General features: G+C 44.0%; 1 protein-coding gene across 1 annotated transcript in view; it reads right to left on the bottom strand.

The window, feature by feature from the left end:
• Nucleotides 1–2,840: 2,840 nt before the first annotated feature.
• tars2 (threonyl-tRNA synthetase 2, mitochondrial) overlaps nt 2,841–27,941 on the bottom strand; it is a 40,924-nt gene continuing 15,823 nt past the window's right edge. Inside the window, exons 7-12 of the mRNA XM_080750221.1 lie at nt 27,901–27,941; nt 11,778–11,878; nt 5,620–5,721; nt 5,064–5,136; nt 4,831–4,945; nt 2,841–3,672 (exon numbers count right to left, since the gene is read on the bottom strand). The exon at nt 27,901–27,941 is cut by the window's right edge and continues 37 nt beyond it. Of these exons, the coding sequence (XP_080606347.1) occupies nt 3,530–3,672; nt 4,831–4,945; nt 5,064–5,136; nt 5,620–5,721; nt 11,778–11,878; nt 27,901–27,941 (575 nt within the window). The 3' untranslated portion in view covers nt 2,841–3,529. The remainder of the gene's footprint in view (nt 3,673–4,830; nt 4,946–5,063; nt 5,137–5,619; nt 5,722–11,777; nt 11,879–27,900) is intronic.

The following is a 27,941-nucleotide window of genomic DNA, read 5'->3' as shown; positions in this document are numbered from 1 at the left end:
AAAGAAGCAAAGGCAGAAAGGGAGATTTGAATTAAGCGCGGAAAGAGAGTCTGAAAAGGTGGGTTTTGAAGGAGGCTTTGAACAGGGAAAGGGTGGAGGCGGCTTTGATGTGCGGTGGGAGTGACTGAGTTTCAAAGGGAGGAGGAAGGGGGGGGGGGGGGCTGCAACTGAGAAAGCCCTGTCAGCCCGGGTGGGTTTCTCAGCTTTGTCAAGGAGGTTGGCATTACCAGACCTGAGGGAGCGGAAGGGGGCGTAGGGTTTGAGAAGTAACAGGGCACCTGGTTGCTGAGGGTCTTGTAGGTGGTGATCAGCATTATGAAATCTATTCATCTTGACTGAGCCAGTTACATGCAGAGAGAGCAGCTAATGTGGGGGATCACCCGCTAGAACAGCGTTTTATTTCTTTCCATACATTACAGACACACACACACACACTGTATATGTTCTAATGTATATTTTAATTGATGCAATTAACTTGAATCCTAGTTTATCACGACCGTCGGGTCGCAAGTTACTATGAAAAGCTCCACTGGCTGTCCGTCTGTCCGTGACGTCACACTTTTGCCCCTAGACTATCTCTGACACCTTTGGCCCTATCGATGCCAAACTTTGCACGCACACTCCTTGGATGGCAAATCACAACCTCCAGCTCTGATTCCTCTTCTTGCGCCACCATCAGGCCGAGTTTTGCAAAACACATTTTTGGACACTGCTCCTACAGATTTTGGCCTAAAACCACGCAAAGCAATACACAGTATCTCTAAAGTCATGTCATCAACTCGGATCTGTCCCATTTCCCATATTCCCTCCTGGTTATCTACGATTGCCTTCTAAAGTTTATGTATGCGACGTGACTGTTGCTTATCTCCCGATTAGGGAGTCTTACTGGTACTTTGTTGTACAACTGTGTGACACTCACAAAACTAGGATGGCCCACTAAACTAGGCTAACACAAAACAGCATAAATAGCTGATGTACAATCTCAGTTATAGACATGCCAATTTGGAAGACCTTCGTCAAATCATTTCATATTTTTCATCCAAATCAAACTTTCTAGAATCGATCAAATCGACGACTTGGATTAAACTGTTGTGGCCCTAATATATGTCAGTGTGTTTACATGTGACTGACCTTCATCTCCCACCATCGTCCTCGTCCTCTGTGGTTCCCTCTGGACCAGACGGTTCAGATGGAAGACGGGAGCGTTGCAGGACATGTGCAGGGTTGGTCTCTACAGACGGGGACGTTGCAGGACACGTGTTGCTCTGTCGTACCGTGCGCCGCTACCGTATCAAACACCACAGACATCTGGTCAGCAGCAATGGCTTCTGGAGTCCAGACATTCTTTCTCACACAGGAATAGAATATGAACTCTTTTGTACCAAGCTTTAATACAGAAAAGAATACCATTATTGTCTGGTAGAAAGAAACCTTCCATCTGCGTATTTTACTCCTTTTTCGGTTCGTTTTTTAACCCGGCATAAAGCAATGACTCATAAAGGAATGTCTCATTTTAGACTTTGTCGTATGTGGCGCCAGAATGAGTAGAAATAGAACATCTACAAGCTTGTAGATGTGCTATTTTTTGCAAATTATTAAAGTTGCTGGCCAAAAATATAGGGAGGTCAAGTTGAAAGTGGTTCAGTGTGTCTGTGGCTGCTATAAACATACAACCAATGAAAAGTATTAACAAGTGTTTGTGACTAAATCATAACTTCATTGGAACACAGGTTCTTTATTAAATGTCCTGAAAAGTAACTGTTTTGGATAAACAAGCTTTCCACCTGACAGTGACCAAATCCAAACCTAGATACTGAGATTGGGAAACTAATGAAGGGGCGTCAAGTGGCGCAGTGTTAAAGTCCCTACCCACCACTTTGTCGAGTGTCTGTGGGAACACAATTGCCCTATATTTGGGAGGGGGAAGCCGGCAAATATTCCTATGGGCTGGGGGCGGCACCTGTCAGTGGGGCGTGATTATGGATCCAACTGGGAAAGATGGATAACCACGCCCCGGACTCATTTTTGAAGCTTGTGATTGGCTGAACCGGACGTAGGGAGCGCTCCGTTGTAGTCACTTGGACCGCGCGAGGTGCACCAAAACCCAATTATCATGGCGTTTATCGTGCGCTTGCCCAGGCCTTACGGCCTGGGCATAAATATAACGATTGCATTCACCACGGCTTCGTAACTCGCGCGGCGCTCCGCCGGCCGCGCGGCCCTGGCCCGCTCTTCGCGGCCACTCGCGCCTGCGGCGCTCGGGGGCGAAGAGCAGGACCAAGGTCCGCTGGCCTTCGCGCCGCTTGCAATGTCGTGGACAATAACTGAAAACGAGCGCTCTTTGCCGTTTCCATCCATCTTTCCCAGTTGGATCCATAATCACGCGTCAGTGGGGAGTGTTGGGCGGGAGGAGTAGGACGAAGGCTCTAGTCTAGGTCCTCCCGGTGGGGGCTCATTTAGCATACAACATCAGAGGTCTTCTGCACATAACCGCCATCACAGCCTTAATAATCCCCCTCATGACACTGATAAAGATGATCTTTTTATGGTGAGTATGACGCTCGCCACTAAATTGGGGAGAAAAAAAGGGGAGAAAAAGCAACAACAACAAAAAGAACTAATGAAGTGACACTGTTTATTGATTACTATACGTACATAAATAAATAGATACATATCGTCGTTGTCGGGTGGAAACCTCGTATCTCCAAGTTTCAAATGTGTATGTTCTTTCGCAAAGTAAAGCCATGCTTCATCATACAAGTCGCACAAAGGTAGTGAAAACAGCAGATCTACAAGCACACAACGCCGTGTGCTTGTAGATCGGCTGTTTTCACTAGTTTAAATCATCATTTTTAAAATGATAAATGCTAAACGAACGGTTTTGGACATACAAGGTTTTCATCGGACAACGACGTTATCCTCCCTTCAATAGTCTTACCAATCAACTCAGGGTCGGTAAGTGACTTAAAGATACAACATTTACATTTCCTATCCGTCGTCTCCCTCTCCCATTCGCTTCCATTGCACGGGGCGGAGCGTGCAGCTGCGTCCCATCGCGGCTACGGAACCGTGTCGAGTGGAAGCGTGGGGTTCCGCTTGACAGCCACAGGGGGGATAGATGGGGGGGGGGGGGGGGGGGGGGTCGAGGGGTCTCTCTGAGCTATCCTCTGAGGGGTTGAGGTCAGCAGCCCAGCGCGGTCCGTGGTGTCAAGAGGTCAGAGTTCAGGGGGTGGAGCTGGGGCGTCACAAGGGGGGGAAGTGGCACTGAGTTACTAGGGCCAAAGGTGGAGGGGCCTGGAATTATTTTAAACTTTAGCTATTGAAAAATAGCAGATAAACAACAGCTCACAGCTCATAAAACACAGCTCACAGCGCGGCACCGAGTGCCGCACTGCAAGCTTGTAGATCTGCCGCGCTGTGAGCTTGTATATCTGCTATTTTTCAATAGTTGAAGCACAAAGTAACGCAGGGAATCCTTGTACACCCAGGGCCCAGAATTTGGTGCGACACCCCTGGGTGGAGGAAGGGGTCAGAAGTCCTCCTGGTTGCTCCTGGAGTCTCGGAGGAGCGCGAGGGCCCTCAGCACCTCCTCCCTGCTCCTCCTGCCCAGCTGCCGGCCTCCTCTGCTCCTCACGCTCACCGTGTCGCTGGCGCGCTCCTTCTCCCCGACCACTGCATGGAGACGCACGCGAACACACACAGACAGACACGAAAAACAAAATAAATAATAATACCCGTAATTGCTGGACTATAAGCCGCGGCTTTTTTCCCATGTTTTGAACCCTGCGGCTTATACAACGGTGCGGCTTGTATAACGATTTTTACAGCTTACGGCCAGTTAGTTAGTTTTACAAAGGTCTTTAACAAGGATTTATATATAGATTTTTACAGCTCACGGCCACCAGGGGCGCTCTAGCAGGAAGCAGGAAGGACACCTGCGGCTTATAGTCCGGTGCGGCTAATATATGTAAACATTTGTTTTTTGTTCTAAATTTAGCTGGTGCGGCTTATATTCAGGTGCGGCTTATAGCCGTAAGCCGTATAGCAATTACGGTACTAACCAATTGAACACTAGCATCGGCACACTGGGCAAGACCTAACCTGTGGAGTGTCTAAAGCAGTGTTTCTCAACCACTGTGCCTGGGGACCTTTGGTGTGCCCCTGAGAAGGGTCAAGTGTGCCCCTTGAAACTGCTTGAAAGCCAGTATTGTATTTATCATTTAAAAAAAAAGATTTAAACTAGCCGATCTACAAACAGCCGATCTACAAGCACACAACGCCTCACGGTGCGAGGCGTTGTGTGCTTGTAGATCTGCTGTTTTCACTACTGTTGTGCGACAGCCTTGTATGATGAAGCAGGGCTTTACTTTGCGAAGAAACGTACACATTTGAAACTTGGAGATACAAGGTTTCTTCCCGACAGTGACGATATTTACACCCCCGTATTATGTTGCTGTGCCCATGGATTCTTGGGACATGAAAAGTGTGCCCATGCAGAAAAAAGGTTGAGAAACACTGCTCTAAAGTACTAGGATTCCAGGGGAGGTGCATACTGTACAACTGAAGTCTCGCCAATGGATTGGTTTTATATACCATATATAGTTTTCAAAGGCAAGTGATTTACTGGCAAGAGCAGAAAAGACGATAAGCCTAGCTTAGCCTACATATGGCAGTAAAAGAGTAAAGTAAATGAGTTCCTTTGATTTTGAATTTCTTAAGAAAAATATTACATTTTTGTCTTTTTATTGATTCATTAAGGAAAAGCTTTTGTAAAACAAAAAACTGTGGTTAAAGTGGTTAACACATTAGTAGAGAGTGATGAAAGCATACCCAGTATGTAGTTATACTGGGCCAACTGGGCCGAACGGATCTTCCTGTTCAACGTGGCTCCATGGTCCTCATTCACACTGGCCATGAAACCTGCTTCACGGAAGTCCTGGACCACCTGAAGAACACACACACACAAGCAGTAGATTTTATATGTTTGTTTTCTAATAATACAAGGCTGTTTTTGAGTTCTTAATCTCAGCCAGAGTCAGGCGGGTTTGGGCCGATCTACTGACCTGCTGGGCGTAAGGCTCATTGTCGCCCCCTACAGGGAGAACCATCACCTGCGCTGGAGATAACCACAGCGGCCTAGAGAGAGAGAGAGAGAGAGATTCCTTATAAATCGTTTATAGTCATTATTGCGACCGAAGGTCGCAGTTTAGTATGAGAAACGGCACATCATGTCTCCGTCCATCTGTGTATGCTTTATACGGTATATGTGTTCGGCGCTAACAGAATCCCTTTTATGCCCATAAATGGAAATCCCTGATGTGATCAATATTAAGCTCATATCTAACAGGACTTCATATGGGAATGCCACATACCACACTAACAGAATCCATATATGGCATACACAGCCCATATCTGGGTGGCTGGTACTACAGACAGGGATCTCCATATACAGTATGGGCATAAAAGGGATTGTATGAATGATGTCAGACGTCATAGGACTTTCACATAACGAATAACTGCATGTTTGGGGTCTCACAGCATATCTCCATATAAAGTACAGCGTCTTACTGGTAATATTTCAGAACATACAGGTGGTTACGCCGTCATTAATGCGCTCACCATCTCCCTCCAAAGTGTTCAGCCAGGATGGCGATCATCCTCTCCACTGATCCCAGCACAGCTCTGTGGATCATGACTGGTCGGTGGTTCTGGCCGTCCGCTCTGGGAGACAAACAACAAGGCCATGGTTCTTTAAAGTCATCAAGTGTAACGTTCTGTTCAGCAGTCTTGTTGGTGTCACACTTTAAAGGCATAAAATACATAAACACATTTCCTGTACATTGGCGGTGACTGTATCATTTAGGACAGTGTTTCTCAACCTTTTTTCTGCATGGGCACACTTTTCATGTCCTAAGAATCCATGGGCACACCAACATAATACGGGGGTGTAAATATCGTCACTGTCGGGAAGAAACCTTGTATCTCCAAGTTTCAAATTTGTACGTTTCTTCGCAAAGTAAAGCCCTGCTTCATCGTACAAGGCAGTCGCACAACAGTAGTGAAAACAGCCGATCTACAAGCACAACGCCTGGCACCGCGAGGCGTTGTGCTTGTAGATCGGCTGTTTTCACTAGTTTAAATCATTTTTAAAATGATAAATACAATACTGGCTTTCAAGCAGTTTCAAGGGGCACACTTGACCCTTCCCAGGGGCACACCAAAGGTCCCCAGGCACAGCGGTTGAGAAACACTGATTTAGGAAATCAACTCGATATGACCTGAAACGCGTTTATAGTACAGACAGAACATGAGAGGAGCAAGCGTTCAAACATTCTTCAAAGACGAGATGTCCTTGAAAATGTTTTTTCCAATTGCAATAAAGTGTCAAAGTGTTACGCTGATAAAGTATTTAGCAGACACTCTTAACCAGAGCTACGTACAGTTAGGTAAACACATCAAATGCAGATAGACAGTGTAGTGCCTCAGTAAACTATGATCACAGGTAAATGAAGAACCAAGCATCAGCCTAAACAATATATGATCTAAATAAAAAATGTGTACTGTACATTGAACTCTAGAATAGTAGAATACCAAGTAAACAATACTATACTAAATAACATGCCATCTAGATTACATTTTATGCTGTGGTCATGAAAGAACAAGCCCGTAGTAACAAAAGCAAACAAGCACACACACTCCTCGGCTACTCGCTTGGATCTTAGGCTTCAAAGACAGAAAGACGTACGGCACAACAACACCCAGTGCATTCTTCTGACAATTTGTCTTAATTGTCCCACTTTTGTCCTTTGTTAAGGTTCGAGATACTATTGGACACGTCCAGTGGCTGATTAGGTCCAACGTCTGCAGACGTTGGATCTAAAGTTAATCACTTTATTGAGAAATTAGACCCATGGAGAAGAAGAGACCAATGAAGCCTAATTCGTGCTCAGTCACGCGAGGAAAACGGTCAGAATTACGAGCTCAACAACGCGTCGCGTCCGTGACGCATTGTTTTCCATGTTCCGCATCGAAGTATGAATTGGACAGTATCTTTGAGCTGCTACCTTTAAACACATTTTAAATCTGAGGCTTTTTTTCAGCCTGACAATGGCCAAAATGCTGCCATTTGTCCCAAAGATTGCTGCCATTTGTTTCAAAAAGCTTGTACAGTACATGTCGGGCAAACACCTCCTGACTCCAAAATGTTTTTCGGGAAAATGAGCTCAAGTGGAGTTAGGAGGTTTTGACCCAAGGGCTTTTTACTTCTTTTCATTGGTTCAATATTATTTTAACCAACACACAGACGTAAAGCAGGGGTTGACACTAACGCCTGCCCGACTGCCCGGGGCAGGTCAATAATATGGTCGGGCAGGTGAAGTTTGCTACCAGGTTGCCCGACCGTGCAAGTGCCCATTTTTTGAGTAACGTAATATAAGATATGTTTTGTTAGCCTACTTGAATGGTGAACGGGGCTATATTAGACTAGTGTTCCGCCTCTCTCTCTCTCGCTCTCTCTCTGCCCCCCCCAGTCCCTCCCTCCCCACACACACTGAACGAACGTTGTGCAGTGACTGCTATGGAGAAACTAGTCTTTAGCTATGAGTTCTCTCAATCCCCAAAACAGGAGTAGCGCTAGGTAGAGTAGCGCGCGTGTTTGTGTCTTTGTTTTCAAAGAGTCAGAAAAAACGTCCTCAGCGTCCTGGTCAACACTGCTTTTCCTACGTTTCCTCCCTGCAGAGACACACATCCAGACGTTACTGAGCAGCATGTGTGTGCAGCCAGCTTGCAAGCGTTTGTGTGCTAAGAGAATCACATCTCCGACCGACTACAACCGCCTAACTTTGCCCACCGTTGCCATGTTTTGTTTATGAGAGAGAAACAAGCATGAACATGACCTGCACTTGCCCGACGGGCAAGTGCCTCTGAGACCTTAGTGTCAAAGGATGTTCAATAGCACATATTTATGAACAAAAAGAGAGGGCCAATCGGGTGGAGTTAGCTGGTTTGGCAGAAAGTGTGGAGTTAAGAGGTTTTGTCCCAAACACTCAGCTGTAAAGGGTGTTCAATAGCCCTGATTTATGCCTCGAAAATGGAGTTAAGAGGTTTTGACCAGACAGTGACGACAGTGCAATGTGACATTAGCTCTGTTTAACACATAATGCTGTACCGCCTCCAACTATATATACATTCCCCATTCTCAACTGTTTATTATGGTTTGACACTTGCTTTGGCAACGCAAACGTACTGTTTGTTTTCTCATGCCAATAAAGCTCCTTTGAATCGAGAACCGTGTAGCTGCCCAGAGCACTAAATGAGGACGTGGGCAAACAATCAAAACAACTAAAACAATGAATGGTACAACGGACAATGACTCATTCATTCTATGTGAGGTGTACACACTGTCTCCTTTGCACATCCGTTTGCCACAATGACTCACTCTATGTACATGTACAGTCACACAGGGCACAGTTCAAGTGGCTAACGTGTACATGTGGGAAAAGCAGAACGACAAAACGCTGTTTGTCAGCGTTATCAATTCTATTTTCTTTTCCCACATGTACTGGTTTTTAGGCCTGTGACAATTCACTTACCTCCCGATTCGATTCGATTTCGATTCATAGGGTGACGATTCGATTATATCACGATTATTGCATTTTCCTGCGATTTGCATTTCGAATCACGATTTTTCCCCAAAAATTACTGCTTTTTTATATTGAAACATTTTAAAACAATTCTAAACAATATAAAACATTAAAAGTTGAATCAAATACTTCAAATCAATGCAGCCAAATAAAGTCAGTCAATCTTTCTGACATTTATTTCAGCCAAAGTGCCTGGTCAAGATGCCAGAAAACACAGAACACAACAGTCATGTGCTGCAGGCCTACAGCACTGTGCTAGCTTTAGCCATAACATGACATCCTCATGACCTAAAACTGTTCCTTTAGGACCTGTACTTACTCTGACTGAAAGTGGTTATTTCACCTTCAGGTTAATTTCGCCTTAAAAATAAAAAAGAAAATCGATTCTGAACTTTGAAAATCGATTAATTGAATCGCCGGCATTAACATCGCGATAATATAGTAAATCTGGTTTTCCAACATGTTAGGCTCTGACTTGGTTTACTTATGATCCTAGATTACTATTGCTAACATTTCATGTTTTATACCAGTTAAAAATCGGATCTCAATTTAAATAAGTCATGTGCTTTCTTGGGCGTATCCTTCTGGTTGACCTTGCACCAGTGAACTGTACCGTCATGAAACTGTACCTGGTTCTTTTCCTATGCAAACTTCTAATAAATTATTCAATCAATCAATCAAACCTTTGCTTACTGTAAAACGCTCTGGATTAAGTTCCTAAATTGTAAATTGTACTGTAACATTATGCTAGGTTTGACTCCTTCTCAACCCCACATCACCTGGAGGGGGTACTAGCCCAGAGTTCTAGGAACCCAGATTTCTTTTCAGGCCGCAACCCCCAAAATAATCATATTTGAACTGGGGACCCCCTCACCCTACGAGCAGTAAGAGGTGAGGCATTACATTTTGTATAACATGGTTCCATTGTGAAAATAGCCGATCTACATGCTCACAATGCCTCGCAACACAATTTCTGCCTCTAATATTTGACAATTTGGCCAATGTTTAATTTAATATTAACTCATTCGTAGTTTACGGCCGTAAAGCCCGTTAATTTCTCTATGTCTTTCACTGCCGGCTTCTCCAAGTCCTACCTGTTAACGTGGGCGCTCGTCCAGTTCCCATCGTGCGTGATCGGACACTGCTCGTGTGTTCGCGTATTCCATCAGCTTCTCAAATCCGTTGAAACTTTTTCAATTGATCAATAACTTCTCCATCTGTAAGCCGCGGAGCTCAGACAGTAAGCTGGGCCAAAATAGAGGACGGACTTCCGCTTCCGGTTCAGGGACTCCAATGTTAAATTTGTCCGCTCAATAATGTGTCCGTGTAGAAACCGATCACGGAGCATTAGTTCCGGCCTATTTTAGTTGCGCTTCGATAAAAAAATGATTTTTAATTAATTTTTATTACATTTACGGGTTCTACGGGCATGGCAGAGAAGGGGTACAAAGGGGTATTTTGATGGCAGAGTTTGTGTTAAAAAGTCCTTAAATTGTAACTTTAGAAATGTGTAGATACCCTCTATACACTTAAAACCTTATGTTGGTTTGTTTACTGCCGAGTGAGAAAATAAGTTTGCACATTGAGTTAATCATCTGAGGACCCCCCAAAAACAATTTGGGGACCCCCCCTCCCGACCCACAGGTTGAGAACCACTGGTTTTGAGGGTAGTTTCAGGTTAACCTTCATAGTGGAACAGAGCCATATGAGAGAGACAAGCTGCGAAAACAGGGCGCATGGAGGCTTAATGAAATAAAGACAGAAATCAAGTTAGAGTCATTCCGTAGTCCGTCTTAAAAGGCTCATTACACATCTGAGAGCAGCTAAAAGCAGGCGCGCGCACGTGTCTAATCTAATGCAAACACACACTCTGGCCCACACTCGGATTACATGGAGAAGTGGAGCCGGGCATATTAGTCAAAACTGATCTAATACATTATGCTCTAAACATAGACACGAAACGATGTCAAAAACACATCTATGAACACATCTCATGTCATCGATGCATTATTTACCCAATGAGAAAAGTGTGTGTGTGTGTGTGTGTGTGTGTGTCTGCGTGTGTGTGTGTGTGTGTGTGTGTGTGTGTGTGTGTGCACGTGCGTGGATCCTTGTTCAGCAGAGCCGGGTCATAGAAAACAGATTGATGATCAATCAACTCTATTCAATTATCCTCCGTTTTTGGAATAAACACATTTGACATGTTGACAGCAAAGTGGCTCTCCTGCTCTCTCTGCGTGTGTGTGCGTGCGTGTGTGTGTGTGTGTGTGTGTGTGTGTGTTGTTGCCAAAAGCATCAACGCAAATGACAGTACATGACCGTTCATTTAGTACATTTTGTTCCCCTGAACTTTTGACAAAATGACAGATGACCTCTTAACTGTCACTGTCTGTCTCCCTCTCTGCTGTCCTACTGTCTGTCTCTCCTACACTGTCTCCCTCTCTGCTGTCCTACTGTCTGTCTCTCCTACACTGTCTCCCTCTCTGCTGTCCTACTGTCTGTCTCTCCTACACTGTCTCCCTCTCAGCTGTCCTACTGTCTGTCTCTCCTACACTGTCTCCCTCTCAGCTGTCCTACCGTCTGTCTCTCCTACACTGTCTCCCTCTCAGCTGTCCTACTGTCTTGTCTATCCTACACTGTCTCCCTCTCAGCTGTCCTACTGTCTTGTCTATCCTACACTGTCTCCCTCTCAGCTGTCCTACTGTCTGTCTATCCTACACTATGTCTCCCTCTTACAGACCTTTTTCCAGAGTGCTGCCGTGCAGCTGCGGTGTTGCTGTGCGAAGCACCGAGTGCCACGCTGCGAGCTTGTAGATCTGCTATTTTTTGAAAGACAGAAAATTTGAAAACGTGATCCTATAAATGCCTTCTAAATCTTTCTTATGAATCAGTTCTCAAACTTTTTCATGTCAAGGACCCGCAAAATTACATTAATTTGGCCGCGGACCCCCATCTCAAAAGATGTAGTTTCAGGGAGCCCCCAGAAGCAAATATTTGATTTACAAATGTTCGCTTTAAAAATATATATATTCAAAGATTAGCAAAAAATATTGACGATTAAAAGAATTAATAAATAGCAGATCTACAAGCTCACAGCGTTCCAGGTCTAAATGGGTTCATTTGCAACCAACTCACCCAACATACTGCAGATCAAATCTGATTGGCAGCTGGAAGTCCAATTGGATGGTGGCACACTGGTGCTGTCGACCAATGGCGTCCTTGATCTGGATGTCAATCTAGAAAGACAGAAAGAAAAAAAAAAAGATAGGGTGAACTGGTGATAGAAACCTTTTTTCTCCTTTTTTATATTAACCGCTTGAACCATAATGTCCATATTCTGAGAACTTTAGCCAAAAATAGCCGATCTACAAGCTCACAGTGAGCTTGTAAATCGGCTATTTTCGGCAAACAGGTTTGGTGTTGAGGGGAAAAAAGAGCAGACTAAGTACAGAGTGAAAGGTCAAATGTATTAAGTAGTGACGGTTCAAGTTGTTAAATATCTGAAAAAAAAAACACAAATTGACATGAATCCAAAATACACTGATGATGATTGTGCTGTCAAACAATTAAACTATATGGAATCTGGGGGTCCCTGCTTCATCTCTCTCTCAGCTAAGGGGTCCTTGGCCTGAAAACGTTGAAGACCCCTGGTGTAGAGTGTAGACGGAAAAAGGCGGTCAAAGTACAGAGTACTCAGGTTTACTAAGCCTAGAGGGTTTAAGTGGTTAAATCAATTTTATTTTCTCTTCACTTACAGCACAATTAAATGTGCTGTAAGAGATATCTCTTTGTTAAAATAGGTCTTAAACAGGTCTAGATTCTGAAAGTATCAGTGTGTGTTCAGTTTCAGTAACAGGGGTCCCTCCAGCTCTTTAGTGAACCGAAAAAAGCCATTTTCCGGTCGGCCGGGATACCAATTTAATCCAATCAGGAGAAAGTCAATTAACTTGATCAGCACAAGCTGATCACATTCTCTTCTCTTCAAATGGTTCTCTTTACTGAAAGGATAAAACAACACTCCATAGCAATGATTACTATCGGAATATAAAGTACAGTAGAACTTACATTCAAAAAAAAAAAGAAATGTGCTTCCTAGTTAACAGATAGATTTGACTTACACCCAATTTAAGCGAAGAGTGTTTGATTGACTGAATAATGTATTAACAAGTTTGATAAGGTACAGTAGTACAGTAAAACAAATTGTTAAAAGGGGACTTGTTTCCATTGTGGTCCACTGTACTCAATTCATAGAATTCAAAAGTTATAGAATGCACTACAATACCTTTCCTAAATCTATTGCTATTGTTTTTTATATGTAAAGGGTGGGTGGGGAGGGGAGGGCATGCAGGGGAAGCCACAAGGGCTTTTCAAGATTTTTCAAAAATAGCAGATGTACAAGCTCGCAGCGCAGCACTCGGTGCCGCGCTGTGAGCTTGTATATCTGCTATTTTTCAATAGTTAAAGCATAAAATAATAATACACTATATGTGTACCCGTTTTCAATGGCTTTTAATGTCACATCCCTAGTTGCACCACAGCAGGAAAGCGGAACAGAAAGGAACAGGGTGCTTCAGTTGTTCACAGAAACATTAGTCAGCCTACATGTTTGAGGTCAGATCTCTCACACACACACGGTCAGCCCAGAGACGCTAATCTGGCTAATAAGTGGTGAGCGCAACCTCGTTAAGACGGCTGTCAAGGAATGTATGGTCATGGAAACACGGGTTGGCTGTGTGTGTGTGTTTGTTGTGGAACGGAAAGTGTGTGTGTGTGTGTGTGTGTGCGAGAGGGAAAAGTGTGTCATTGTGTTGTGTCCAATGATGCCACCTATAAGCCATAAGGCAGCGTTCTGTAGGAGGGTGGAGCGTTAGTGGAAAAAACTGTAAGCTCAAAGTATCTTATGACCTCCAGATACCAGTGGCGTCAGTTCAGCCAAAGCTAAGGTATGGCAACATCGCGTGCGTGCAAGACACCAGTCATGTTGCCATAAAGTTGTTCTAATACCGGTACCAGTTTTGGAAAACACTGCCGATACTGTCGAAAATGCTGGTATCGGCACGCAATGCCAGTCTATGACGTTCTGACACCACATAAAGTATCACATGATGATATGTGGTTACGATAACAAATTATTTCGTATCCCCCCCCCCCATAAGTGTACACCGGTACAAATGAGTAGACTCTCACAGTTACAGGTACTCGGTATCGACTGACTGATACGCAAGTTATAAGAATCGGTACCGGAAAAGAACAAAAATGGTATCTGCACATCTCTAAGACTAATGTTTTAAAAAAATCATGAACATTTGAGCAAGTCTTTGAATACCAGTATATTGACCCGATTCTATAAGTGTCTCCTAAATCCCAACAGGTTTCTGTTTGTTGGGTGAGTTTGCTTGCAAATTAATAAAAAAAAGGCTTATACAGTATAAACACAGGCAGCATACAGCTTATATGAAAAAAAGGGGAGATGACATGCACATCCAACCCTAGTTGGGCAGGTGCTGAGCGAACGAGTAGATACTAGAAAAATAAACAAAAACACTCGCACACTGTGTGCTCACTCACATGCGAAAAAAAAAGCATGTGAGCCCACAGTGTGCGAGTGTTTTTGTTTATTTTTCTAGCATACAGCTTATAAACTGTAAACTGCATAGTATTCGGACGGAGGGCCTATTCAATAGTTTCATAAAGCACTAAGCCACAAGAGGCTGTGGGATTTCAGAACAGTGAGGAGGCGTGGTGGGGCACAATGCAGGGCGGAGGGACTATGACCATCTTAGCCATCGTAAAGATTGCGGTAAAACCTCAGCTTTGCTTGGCTTATTGCTTTTCTAAAACGCTTATCAGATATGGCAACATGAACATAATAGACATGGGCATAGAATTAATATCAATTTCACTGCAATAATCTCTAGAAAAAAGCAGTCCCAGTGACTGTCTGCACAAACAAGGAATTTGCTGAGCAAATTCTGGGAAGATAATGAACGTAACTGGCTTGTTTTGAAGTGATAGAAAGAACAATGCATGCGTTGTATAATCTTGCACATACACAGGAGGAAAGGGAGCACTGCTCTTACATTTAATCTACATGTAAGGAATAATATAATAATCACGATTATTTTTTCATAATTGTTTCCATGTTGAAAAATGTTCATATATTTCTTTACGTAAAAAAATAGTGGAAATAGCTTTAGAGTGAGCTTGTAGATCGACTATTTCCACTATCAATGTTCTTTTTTAAGTATAAAGTTGTCAAATATGTCAGTCATTTCTTTGTATATTTAGGTTATGTGTCATATCTGCCATGTGCAACTTCAAAGCCTAAAAGCCAAATAGAAATGTAATTGTCAACAACAAAAACACAATTAAATCGTTAATCGCAATTATTTGAGAGAAAAAAAAATCGTCATGTAAAATGTCATTATCGTGACAGCCCTAGGTGTAGTGATATTGATACATGTGGTCCAGGTGTGTGTTTATCAAGTATTTTACAACAGGACTAAACAGGCCATTCAGAATCAAGGCCTAGAACTGTCCATTTTAGAACGAGTGTTTAACTCATCTAGTGCCATTCACGAGATGTCTCGCGAAATGTACTCGAGTATCTGTAGTGCCATTCACGGGATATCTCGGGAAAAGTAATAGATTACTGTAACGGCGAGTACATTACCGAGAAGAATCGCCGGCGGTCCGGAGACGAAATCCGTCGCTGATTTCGCATCATCACGGCTCCACGAGCACAAAATAGTCCCATCCATAACATTGAGGTGGACGGGCGATCTCATCTTTAATGTCCATTATCTCAAAACTACACTTTAGAAGCTAGGATGGAGGCAGATGCTCGCTTATGTTACACAGTTATAAAAGCTCCCGGTCGGCCATTACACAACTCCACGTGGACACGGATCGGTTCCGGCGCACGATCCGATGACGTCAGACCGGAAGTGACTGCGCGGTGGACTTCTGGCCTTCAAAATAAGACAACGCAAGTGAATGGGACCTGAAGGAGGCACTTTGGACATTATAATCCGTTAATGTCTGGGGCTCTGAATGAGTTAATAATGGACAACCTTAAAGCTGCACTATGTAATTTCCTCTTCTACCACAGATTTGAACCCAGTTTCCTGCATGAGTGCTGACATTTTTACCATTGAGCTAATAGAGCCAGGCCTGCTTGCTCAGGGGATACATTGAATTTTGATCATCTGGTCAAAATGTGTGTCTGATCCTGCATCTAGGTGAAACATGACACAATCTAAATGTCTCAATAGAAGAGCAGGGAGACAAAATACAACCACCCCAGTTGCATTAGTTATATTGTATTAACTTACTCTACCACAGGGTTCCCCAATTAGTTTTCCCCAAGGGCCGAATCATGTCTAGGGTACCAAGCCGAGGGCCACAGCATTGCAGGGGGCGACGGTGGCGTTCCCGCTACTCCAGCGACAGTTTTCGTCGTTGTCGGGTGAAAATCTTGTATGTCCAAAACCGTTCGTTTTGAATTTATCATTTTATAAATGATTTAAACTAGTGAAAACAGCCGATCTACAAGCACACAACGCCTCGCGGTGCGAGGCGTTGTGTGCTTGTAGATCTGCTGTTTTCACTACTTTTGTGCGACGGCCTTGTATGATTTGCGAAAGATCGTACAAATTTGGAGATACGAGATTTCCACCCGAAAACGACGATATACTAGTGTTGTTGCTGCTCTTACGCCACCATTATTACTGGGGTTGGTGTGGGCCAGACAGTAGCCCCCCGCGGGCCGCAAATGGCCCGCGGCCCGTCTATTGGGGAACCCTGCTCGACCATATAGATTGGACAAAATTACAATTTATTCATTAAATGGGTACACTAATATGGGTTTGACCATTCCAGGAAGAAACAGCCGGTAGAAAGAGTAAACATTCTTTTATCGGTATTGGCTCAAACAATCAAGATCTCTATGAGCCAACTATTTTTCCGATCTCCACACCAAAAAACTGTCAGCCAAAAGTCTGTTTTTCAAAACTAAATTATAAACGCAGTAGTTAATCCCCTGGTGACCGCCCTGCCTTGATTTGCACCCTGACAATTTGTGAAATTGTTCTTACTTACGGAAACATTAAGGAAAAAGGTTTTTATAGAGAAGGTAGATGCATGGATTAAAACAAAAATGAAATTTAACGACCATGGAAAATGAAATGAAAGAGCCTCCCCTCTTCCGAGCACAGGTCTGCGCCAGGTCAGGTAGGTTATAGTGGCTTCCTGGTGGCGCTATCCACCCGTTTCCGCAAGACTTTTTTTTTTTTTTTTTTTAAAGATTTGTTTTTGGGCTTTTTGCCTTTATTGGATAGGACAGTAGACTGACAGGAAATGGGGGAGACAGGGAGTGACATGCGGCAAAGGTCGCCCGGATCGGGAATCGAACCGGCGACGCCGACAGGCATTGATGCCGAAATGGCAATGCCTATATGGTATGCGCCTGGTCCACTAGGCCACCAGGCGCCCCGTTTCCGCAAGACTTTACTGTAGCATTATCTGCGGGACACTTCCGGTTAACAGCAGACATACAAGCTCACGTCGCGTCGCAGATTCAACCGTTGTGAGCTTGTAGATCACACTCGGCTGCGACGCCGGAAATGCCGCTCGCCTTCTGCACAATGCACGATGGGATGTTGGAAAGTTGTGGATAATAAGCCAATAAGAGGGGCGCCCGCTGGCCTAGTGGTCAAGGCGCATACCACATACTAGGCTATGATGCCTGCTGGCGTCGCCGGTTCGATTCCCGATCCGGACGACCTTTGCCACATGTCATTCCCCATCTCTCTCCACATTCCCTGTCAGTCTACTATCCTATCAAATAAAGGCATAAAAACCCCAAAAACAAATCTTAAAAAAAATAATAATAATAAGCCAATAAGAAAAGGGTGCCATGTCTTCTTGGGTCTTGATTTGAGGCATTTTGTTGGACGGACGGATGGACGGACGGACACACACACGGACAAATAGCCATGTCTTTTGGCCTGGCGGAGACAATTACCACAATATGTAAAATTATGTTTTAGTAATATTCTTCCTGCTGTTCTATATACTGTCAAACAGGTGAAAAAAATCACCTATTGAGGCTTTAACCTTGGCTTTTAATGATGAATTATGTGAGACCAATATAGGGTTTTACGGAAGACGCTTCTGAACATGTGTGATTTGACCACTTCAAAATCACACAAAAATACCATTGAGAGCTTTTGCTGCGCAACTTGCTTTCATAGAAGACATGTGGGCTTCTATGGAATCCGAATGATTGAAATCCGTCATGGCGACTGAGAACTTTAATCCACGCGGATGACATTAGATCACACATTTAACCTCCTAATGACCATGCTGTCTCCCCTGTGTCTCCTGCCGTCTCATTGCAGATGCTGGAACCCGTGTCCTCTCCCTTGTCTGATTGATATCGCTTCCCATAACGTCACCGGCGGGTGGAAACATGTGTCCGAAACCGATACATTTTCCAGGAAATGGGGGGAAAAAATAACCTCCAATGTAGTTGTTTAGTCACAGCCTCTTTTGAATAGTTTTCATTGATTCAATATTTATAAAAACCCACAGACAAACTTAACCCATTTAGACCCGAGGCCGAGTCTATAAATGGCTTATAAATCCCGAAGTTAAACCTAAAATTCCCGTCAAAAACGTTGCTATATACAGACATGCAAACAGCCCCAAGGTTAAAAAGGTGACAACTTTTCTGGGCCGAAAATGTGCGCCACGCGCAGCGCGGTGCGAAATTTTGGACCTTTTTAGGGTCCGGTCGGATGAATTTGCACGATTCTAACTGGGTAAAACAGTGACTTACTCATATACAATACATGCAGCAAAATTGGACTTGTTGCCTACCACAAATATAATATAGCCTACAGATATAGTTATAGGAATATCCTATAATATTTAGGGACTTGTCTTTAATAGACAGGCATAGACAGAGACACAATGCATGCTGTGAGCTTGTAGATCGGCTATTTTCAGTACTTCTTAAATAGGCCTGTGTTTTCTAAGATCATTTCTTAGATTTATGAAATTAGAAAAAAATATATTTTATTTTAAATCATGAAATGGTTTTCTTTTTGGGGGAGAATGTTTTTTGAAAGTTTTTAAATGATACAAAACTAAATGTAGGAAACCAGACATTAAGGGACCCATAAAAATGTTTTCGCGACCCACAAATGGGTCCCAACCCAGTGCTTGGGAAACAGTGTTGTAAAACCACAGACGATTGTATTCTCCCCTTTGAGAACTGTCTGTGACTGCCTCATTTTCTCTCTCTCTCTGCCTGATCTTAATAAATGCTAGAAATCTCTGTCTAATAAGAGGCAGATGGAACGGCATGATAGCGTTGATCTAGCGTTAGCTCTGGTCCATAGTAATTTAGCGTTAGCATGTAGCCAAACAATCGCATCATCGTTGAGGAAAAGCAACAAACGTAGGCTATAATCGATTATGTCACGTCACCGCATAGATGCAGAATAGCGACCGCATCACGATACAAGCGAATTAAAAAGTCCAATCCACAACTACACCACACTATCTCTATCAACGACAACCTAGCGAAGTTTATTTACTACTGACTGACTGGCTGGCGGCTGCTGAGCGCAGCCTTCGCTCTGCGCTGCACTGCTGCAGGGCACTGGACACAGTCAGGCATGGGTGTTGACGTCACAGGCAAGAGAAAGCGAGCGCTTGATTTGTTCAAAAATAAAACAACCATATCCCCCTTCCACCATCACCACCATAGGGCTGTCCTCGACTCAGGATTTATGAAGTCGATTCGAGTCGCGGGGGTTAATCCGACGCGTCGACGAATCGTTTTATAGTCTACTTTGTATAAAAAAAAGAAAAAAAAAAAAAAAGAAAAAGTGTTGCTTTAAACCACGTCAACATAATACAATAATACATTAAGAGATGAATTGAATACACGGTGTTTTTGGTGATATCGGTGCGCGAGCACAAATGTTATCTGCATAGCAGTGTACAACCATAGAGTTATAACACACCGTTAAAACATCTCCGCTGTTTCAACTCTGCCCCGTCTCTCGGCAGCATGCAGTAGAGATGAGACATTCGCGAACGATTCCGCTCTCTTGAACGGCTCTTTTAAATGAACGATGGGATCCAGTCCGCAATCGCGGGACACAGAGCACTGACAGAGTAATGAGTCAGTGTCGAGAACGGATTCATTCCAGAAACGGATCATAAAAAGGTGGAGGCATAGCTCCCACTAGAGCCATCAGTGTGGACATGTCATGGACGCAAACACAGCGAAACACAATCATTCATCATGGATTACAACACTGGAACAATTCAGAAGCACTTTAATTAGAAAATGTAACTTGTAGCCTACACTTGTGTATGTTAATTTGACTTTAGAAGATTGTATACTTCGTGGACGTGCGTTTGTGCTGTGGCAGGAGGTTATTTAATATGGGATTTTGACAGCGTGCTTCCTCCTCTTAACGGAACACCGTCCCGGCTCCGAATGTTTTAACGAAGCGGCGGTTCTGAACCGTTCTGGCCGTTCTGTCTCACTTTCACCCCTACGCTGGTGCGAGACAATAAATAACTGTTCGCCAATTGCTACTTCTCATTGGAAGTACATGACACCAGTCCAGCAGTGTACCGCAGTAGTAGGCTAACTGGTGATATAAAAAATATATATATTTTCGCCTCGACTCAAACAATTGGCGTCGATTCGCGGGGCTTAAAACGACGCGTCGATTCGTCGATTTTTAGAGGACAGGCCTACACCACCATGATCACCACTACTGCACTGACAAAACGGCCGGAGCCAATAAGAGAAAAAAGCGCTCCTCTTCTCACTGCTGCTCAACGCAGCCTAGATGACACGACACCCCCCCCAAATATTTTTACATCGAATCTGAACGAATCACACAAACTATCAATTTGGATTCAAAACGGCGATTTTCGCCGAAAAGCTACAGCTATTTGAGTACTTTTTCCACCACTGCAACATAGTTGGGTTCCAGGTCTAAACGGTTTAAACACTTTAAAAATAGCAAAAATAGACGGTTCGACAAGCCTGTGAGCTTGTGAAACAGCAGTTTTCTGTTGTAATAATGGAGACACGAGGTTTCTGCCCGTCACCAACGATACGAAAGCCGCAACCTGGCTGCTTGACATTGTTCCCTCGCGCCTCCTTAACCCTTTTAGGACCGAGGACGATTCAAAAAATGCCTTCTAAATCCTTACCTAAGTTTCCGGAAACTTCAAATCGTCACTGTCGGGCAGAAACCTTGTATCCCCAAGTTTCAAATCTGTAGTTTTTTTTTGTAAATTAAAGCCCTACTTCATCATACAAAAGTGTAGCATAAAAGTAGTGAAAATAGCCGAACTACAAGCACACAACGCCTCGCGGTGCAAGGCGTTGTGTGCTTGTAGATCTGCTATTTTCACTATTTTGAATGGTTTTCAAAATAATAACGGAAAAAAAGGGAACGTTTTGGACATACAAGGTTTCCACCCGACAGCGACAAAATATTTATTAAAAAAGAACAAAACAAATGTTGCTAATTACTGTACATAGATAGCAAAAAGGGGTTCCCGCCTTGAAGTGTAAAAACCCCCAATAACCTGTGTTCCCGTCCTAAATGGGTTAAAGAGGCTTTTTTGACAGCTTGGGCTTCGGCGTCCGTCCAGTCAATTATAAACAGCTGTCGTGGCTAGGGCCGTGTCCCGTCATCATATTTTAAACACGCTGCGGTTCGGGCTCATTATTAAAAACACAAACCTTGACCCCCACAGTCCTCACAGAGACCCTGGCAAAAGTTATTCAAAAGCTTGCATTATGACAACTACAATCCTTTATCGAGGACAACTCATCCCTACACGTTTCTCCATTGTGGGTTCAGAGCACTAAAAACATTTCTATTTCATTTTTCATTTATTTTCTCATATTCCATAAAAGAAAAGGAGCACAGTAAGAACGTCTTATTACTTGCGCCAGCAGAGCGTGCAAGTACTGCGTTCTGTATGTCGGTGTTTAAGCCTGAAGCCCAATCAGGGACCAGCATTTCTGGCAACGTCATCATTAACAGCCAATGAGGGACCAGCATTAGTGTTGATGCTGGCCTACTTATGCACAAGGAGCAAGTTGGCACCTCGACAGAGTGCAGTTCTAGTTAAATCTATCTTCAAACATAACTGCTATAACTGCTAACAAAACTATAGCTATAGAATAACTCACCATCAACGAAAAGAGGACAAAAATACCATCACACTTAAAGTAACATAGCCATGAATCTGCACTATTAAAGGTAGCAAACAACCTATTTTTAACTGTGGACTTCAGGTGACTGTGCCATTTCAATGCTGCTCCGCCTCAGCGCTGCGTTTGACACGGTCGACCACAGCATTTTAATTTCACAACTTTGAACATGGGGTTGGCAGAACTTGGCGCTCCGGGAAAAGCTTTAACCACCTAAACGCCAGCATCCTTATTGTGGGGAAAGCTTTCGCAGAAGACTGCGACAATATCGACAAGCTGGTCGATCAGCTATTTTCAGCAAACGCCTTACCCGCAATCTCACAAAACAGAAGAGACGCTAGCATAGAGCCCTGAGGGACTCTGGTCTACCATATTTCCTACTTATATTGATCCAAAATGACTGTCCATGGGGTCTATTAGGCAGAAATGACCCTGTTGTCCAGTTTCCCCTGCAGAACCCAGCAGCTCTCATAGCATAGAGTGGAGCCTATAAGCCTATCACTTTTACACTATTTGTTGTGGTCAAAAGTGATTTTAGTTTTCATGAATGTGGTACTAGTTGTCATTACAAACACATCCATGCCATTGTTGTCCCACAAAAGCCACCACACTCTGCTAAACAGATGTTAAGCTTTTATATGTTTTACCAAGTCCCGGAAAAGATGCCCTGTGATTGGCCAGTACAGTCACTTTGATTGGCAGTTGTGCCGAATGCTCACCCCAAAACATGATTTGTGAGATTGTGGTGGCTTGTGTGGAGCAAACAAGGCATGGATGTGTTTGTAATGACAACTGGTAACACATTCATGAAAAAAAGAAATCACTTTTGACCACAACAAATAGTGTAAAAGCGATAGGCTTACAGGCTCCACTCTATGCTATGAGAGCTGCTGGGTAGGCCTGGGGCGGTATGGACATTTTGTTACCGCGATTACCGTCTTCCCATTTACCGCCGGTACTGCGGTAATTACCGCACCCCCGTATCTATTAATTAAGGTTCGGCGATAAGCCAAAATATTGCAATCATCTTCCCAAAAGTCGCCTCTCCACAGTGGAGAGGCGACACAGCCTGACTGCCCGAGATATACTTCTCCGTACAGCACAGCGGGTCTGGCTTTCAAAGGAGCAGATCTACAAGCTCACACCACACATCGCATCCGCGATGCGTTCTGAGCTTTTAGATCTGCACTGTCGGGTTACCATAGTAACGTAGGCTAGCTACTTGGGCTTTTCAGACACAAACAGCTATGTGAACAAACCAGAAGAGGAAGGGTAGTCAGATCGTGTACAGTGATTCTGTAAACTCACGTCACGTCTCAACTCTCAAATCACAGTGATTGAGTGCTGCTATATACAGGTTTTAGTTACAAGACTTGACAGAAAAGGTTATAAAATCGCCGACGCGCCGCTGGACGGAGCACAACGTGCGACGCGGTGGAGCTGGAGAAAGTAAAATAGTTTAATTTTCGGTTTTGTCCACGCGGCCCGCGCTCCGCCAGTAATCCGTATGAATAAAAAAAGATATGCCACAACACAAGGTATGTATTAACATCCTTGTGTCGAGTGGATTACAGAGAAAGTATATGCTGCATTGCTGCTCCGTCATAGAGTTGTGCTCCGTACTCGAGAAGCTAACCGCTGCAGCCTGCGGGAAGTCTGCACCGCACCCGGGTCTGCAGACCTGCAGACCCGCGTCTGCAGACCCGGTGCAGACCCCATACTACTTAGTGACTTGGACAGGGCGTCGTGGGGCGACGGTGAGATTCGATCTAGTGATCTCTGGCACTCAAGTCGGCGACGCTATCCATTCAGCCATCAATGCTGATGTTTATCGTGGGCTTGCCCAGGCCTTACGGCCTGGGCATAAATAGAACGATTGCATTCACCACGGCTTCGTAACTCGCGCGGCGCTCCGCCGGCCGCGCGGCCCTGGCCCGCTCTTCGCGGCCACTCGCGCCTGCGGCGCTCGGGGGCGAAGAGCAGGACCAAGGTCCGCTGGCCTTCGCGCCGCTTGCAATGTCGTGGACAATCGAGCGGCTCCGCCTGGCTGCCACTGGGAGCAGTAGAGAGGTTGACCTGGGTCTGCAGTGCTGGGTCTGCAAACAGGTCTGCAGACTCGCAGACGCCAGGTCTGCAGACTCGCAGACGCCTTCCCGCAGGCTGCAGCCGTTACTACTTGCCGTACTCTACTGCCCTGCGTGCACTGTGTGTGTGTGAGTGACGTATGTGGGCGGCTTCCAACGTGTGGTACACGGCCCAGAGCAGAGCGGCATGGAGCGCATGCGGTCCTCGCTTCTCCCCCGTTTTAAAACTCGCTCGTTCTCAATAAAAATAGCCTATTTTTTTGTCTTTTTTGACCGCGGTAAGGACCCTGACACCGCGGTAGGCCGCGGTATACCGCGATACGGCGGTACGGCGGTTACCGAACCCAGCCCTACTGCTGGGTTCTACTGGGAAAACTGGAAAACGGGAGCATTTCTGCCTAATAGACCCCATGGACAGTCTATTGGGATCAATATAAGTAGGAAAATGAGCCTAGATGTGATTTAGGGCAGAGTTGTCCTTTAAGTGGTTAACCGCCTCTTACCGAGAACACAGAACCTTTTCTGCTGAGATCAGGTGATGTCTCATCTTCCCCCTGCCCTCCCTCACCTACGGGGTCCGCCAAGGGTCAGTTCTCAGTGTCATACTATTCTTCTCACTGTACGCGTCTCGCTGACGACAGCAGATAGTGTGAGAACAACGATCCTCAGTTCACTTCCGATTCTATGACCAGGGCTTGTCCGATTACACAATTGCTAATTGCTACGCTAATTACACAATCTACATCACATCATTCACGCCGGGGCCCACTCAGTAGGCTGTGAGGATAATTGCAAGTGGGACCCCAAATACTTTGCAAAGTGATAAGATTTTAATGATAATATAAGATAAATATAATATACTAATTATAAAATACTTATAATACAAAAATATATTTATCTAGTATTTTTATTTATTTTTCTGGAATCTCCTACAAATGTTATAGTTACAGTTCGGAAGTAAAAGTTCGGAATTCAAAATTTACTTGAGAAAAGTACTAAAAAAGTATTGCATTTCACACGTTTTCAAATGTATACATTGTATAAACATCTTTTGAAACTAGCAGATCTACAAGATCCACAATGAATCGTGATGCGACGTATTTTGTGAGCTTGTAGATCGGCTAGTTTCAAATGGCCAAAATGTATTGGGGCTGAAGTGGGTTAATGTGTGTTTTGTTATAATAATGAAAATCTACAAAGTAACTGGTAAACTAAAATGTTCAAATAATTGTTGCGGATTAAAAATACAATATCCGAGATGTGGTGGAGTAGAAGTAAAAGTACCTCAACATTGTATTCTAAGTACATACATTACTTGAGAAAATACACTTAGATACTTTACACCACTGGTCGTTATGTATCACAAGAGTTCTCACTGTCGGGTGATTTTTACCATCCATGTTTGCTGCCTCTCTCCGTTCGATTTAGCAACAGATCGAGCCCAAACTCTACAACATGGGTCTTCAACAGGGGGTCCGGGACCCCTAGGAGGTCCTCAGAGTTACTACAGGGGGTCCTCCAAATCTTCAAGTGATAGAAAGGTTTTTTCCTCCTTTTTTATATTAACCACTTGAACCCTAGCGTCCATATTCTGAGAACTTTAGCCCAAATATTATTTTTGGCAAAGAGCTTTGGTGTAGAGGGGAAAAAGAGCAGACTAAGTACAGAGTGAAAGGTCAAGTATTTATTGACGGTTCAAGTGGTTAAATATCTGAAAACACAAACTGACATGAATCCAAAATACACTGATGATTGTGCTATCAAACGATGAAACTATATGGAATCTATGAACAGGTTGTGTGGGGGTCCCTGTTTCTCTCTCAACTAAGGGGTCCTTGGCCTGAAAACGTTGAGGACCCCTACAAATCATCTGATCTGGTCCACAGTCTGTTGTTGCTGGTCCTGCCAACAGACGCACACTCCCATCTGGTGCTTTTGTTTTGTGGTTTCTCTCCGAATAAAGTTCAATATAATAGAATTTCCTGTCTCCCGAACAAACATATCACTGTGATATGTCAGACGCCGCCGTGTGCTGCTCTCCTGCCCTGGAGCAGCAGTAACAGTAACCTCCTCTCATTCACATTCTGATCGGCGCTTCCACCAGGCCTCCTATTGTCACCGCTCCTCCCAACGTCTCTGACCAGTCTCTCGAGGAGGGATGGGACGATATATGAACATTTTATGTCACGATTATGGTGACCAGAGAAGTTGCGATTTACGATATTATCGCGATAATCAAAATATCCCCAACAACATCCATTATTCTGGGGTGGAACATTTGCCAAAACATAGCAGATATACAAGCTTGTAGATCTGCATTTTTTTTTTGGTCAAGAGATTTGGTAGAGGGTGAAAAAAAAGACTGTATCAAGCACATTAGTTCCAGGTCCATGTTACCAATTATAGAGGGTTTAAATGGTACCGGTTATGCAGCTGGCAAATAAAAGGTGAATTGATCCCAGTGCATGATGGAGGATAATTTCATGATAAATGAATGAGTGTTTTTTATCAGGATAAACGATAATAACGATTATAATAATGTCCCATCCGTACTTTCGACACATCTTTGATACTGGTGATTCTCAAAGTTATTTTTTATTTCAATTCCAGTTTGCTAAGCATTCTAGGCCACGGTCCCCTGAGTGTGCAAATGGTTTATTTTGTTAAACGTGGACGCTCTCAGCAATTATTTAGCCATTTGAGTTAAAAACACACATACTGTAACAGCAGTGAGCACTCAAGTTAATTAATGGTTCTCAACCAGTGGTCCGGGGACCACCAGCAGTCCCTGAACAGGTTCCAGGTAGTCCCCAGCTCAATGATGGAGTCTGTAGGGCTTTAACTACCAGTTAAATTATTGTTAAACACCTGCATTACTTAACTCTTTTACTGCTACACTGAGGATTTAAGGATGTCTTAAACTGCTGTCAAAGTAGCTTAAAAGTAGCTTACCTTTGCGATGTTATAGAAACATATCCATTATTCCTGAACGCAATATTTTGAAAAATACAGTCGTATCTGTCATCTGTCAAAACAGAAGCCTGGGCGCAGCCATTTGCAATGAACGAGGCTCGCAAATGTCCCGCGCTCGCAACAGTAGTTTAGAGCATAGAAATAGAGAAACTAGATCCAGCCAAAGAATGTGTGGTCGTGATTTGAGAGCTGTTTCTACTGTACACATCTGCGACCCCCCCCCCCCCCCCCCCATCTGCTCACATTGCTCACATTGGTGGTCAAGGCGCATACCACATACTAGGCTATGATGCCTGCTGGTGTCGCCGGTTCGATTCCCGATCCGGACAAACTTTGCCGCGTGTCATTCCCCATTTCCTGTCAGTCTACTGTCCTATCAATAAAGGCATAAAAAGCCCAAAAACAAATCTTAAAAAAAAAAAAGGTAAATGGTGCATTTATATAGCGGTAGGGTAAAGAATGAACAAATGTTCATGGCAATGGGATACTTGAAGAATAAAATAGTTAATTTACAAGTAGTCTACACAATGAGAGAATGGAGAAGAATTTCTATTTTGATCAACGTTTGCCTGTCATATCTCCTATGGTACCAACATCAATACAGCGTGGAATTGTGGACAAAATCGTATCCAACGACAACAAAACATTCTACGGTTTGGGTCTGAGAGGCTAAACCTCATCAAATGGTGGCCCTTGGCTCATGACATATGCCAAATAAATAATGGATCCTGGTGTGAAAAAAGGTTGAAAACCACCGACTTAATGGGTTGACATGTTGGAACAGTGCAGACATCGCGCTGTGTGCGAGCGTTGACACGATCGCCAAAGGAGCTAAAAAGGCTAAAAGTTCATACGGCTCTAAACCAGTCAGCTGTCAACGTCACAACCCCAGGGTGCGCTCGCCCGTTTGAGGCCTAGGCCCCGCCCCCCCACTGACCTTTGGCCCGTAGAAGGCTCCGTCTCCCGGGTTCAACTCCC

The sequence above is a fragment of the Nannobrachium achirus genome (genome assembly GCF_963921795.1).
Source record: "Nannobrachium achirus genome assembly, chromosome: 2".
Classification (NCBI taxonomy): Eukaryota; Metazoa; Chordata; class Actinopteri; order Myctophiformes; family Myctophidae; genus Nannobrachium; species Nannobrachium achirus.
Note: the sequence above shows the minus strand (reverse complement) of the source record. Positions and strands in the feature narration are given on the sequence as shown.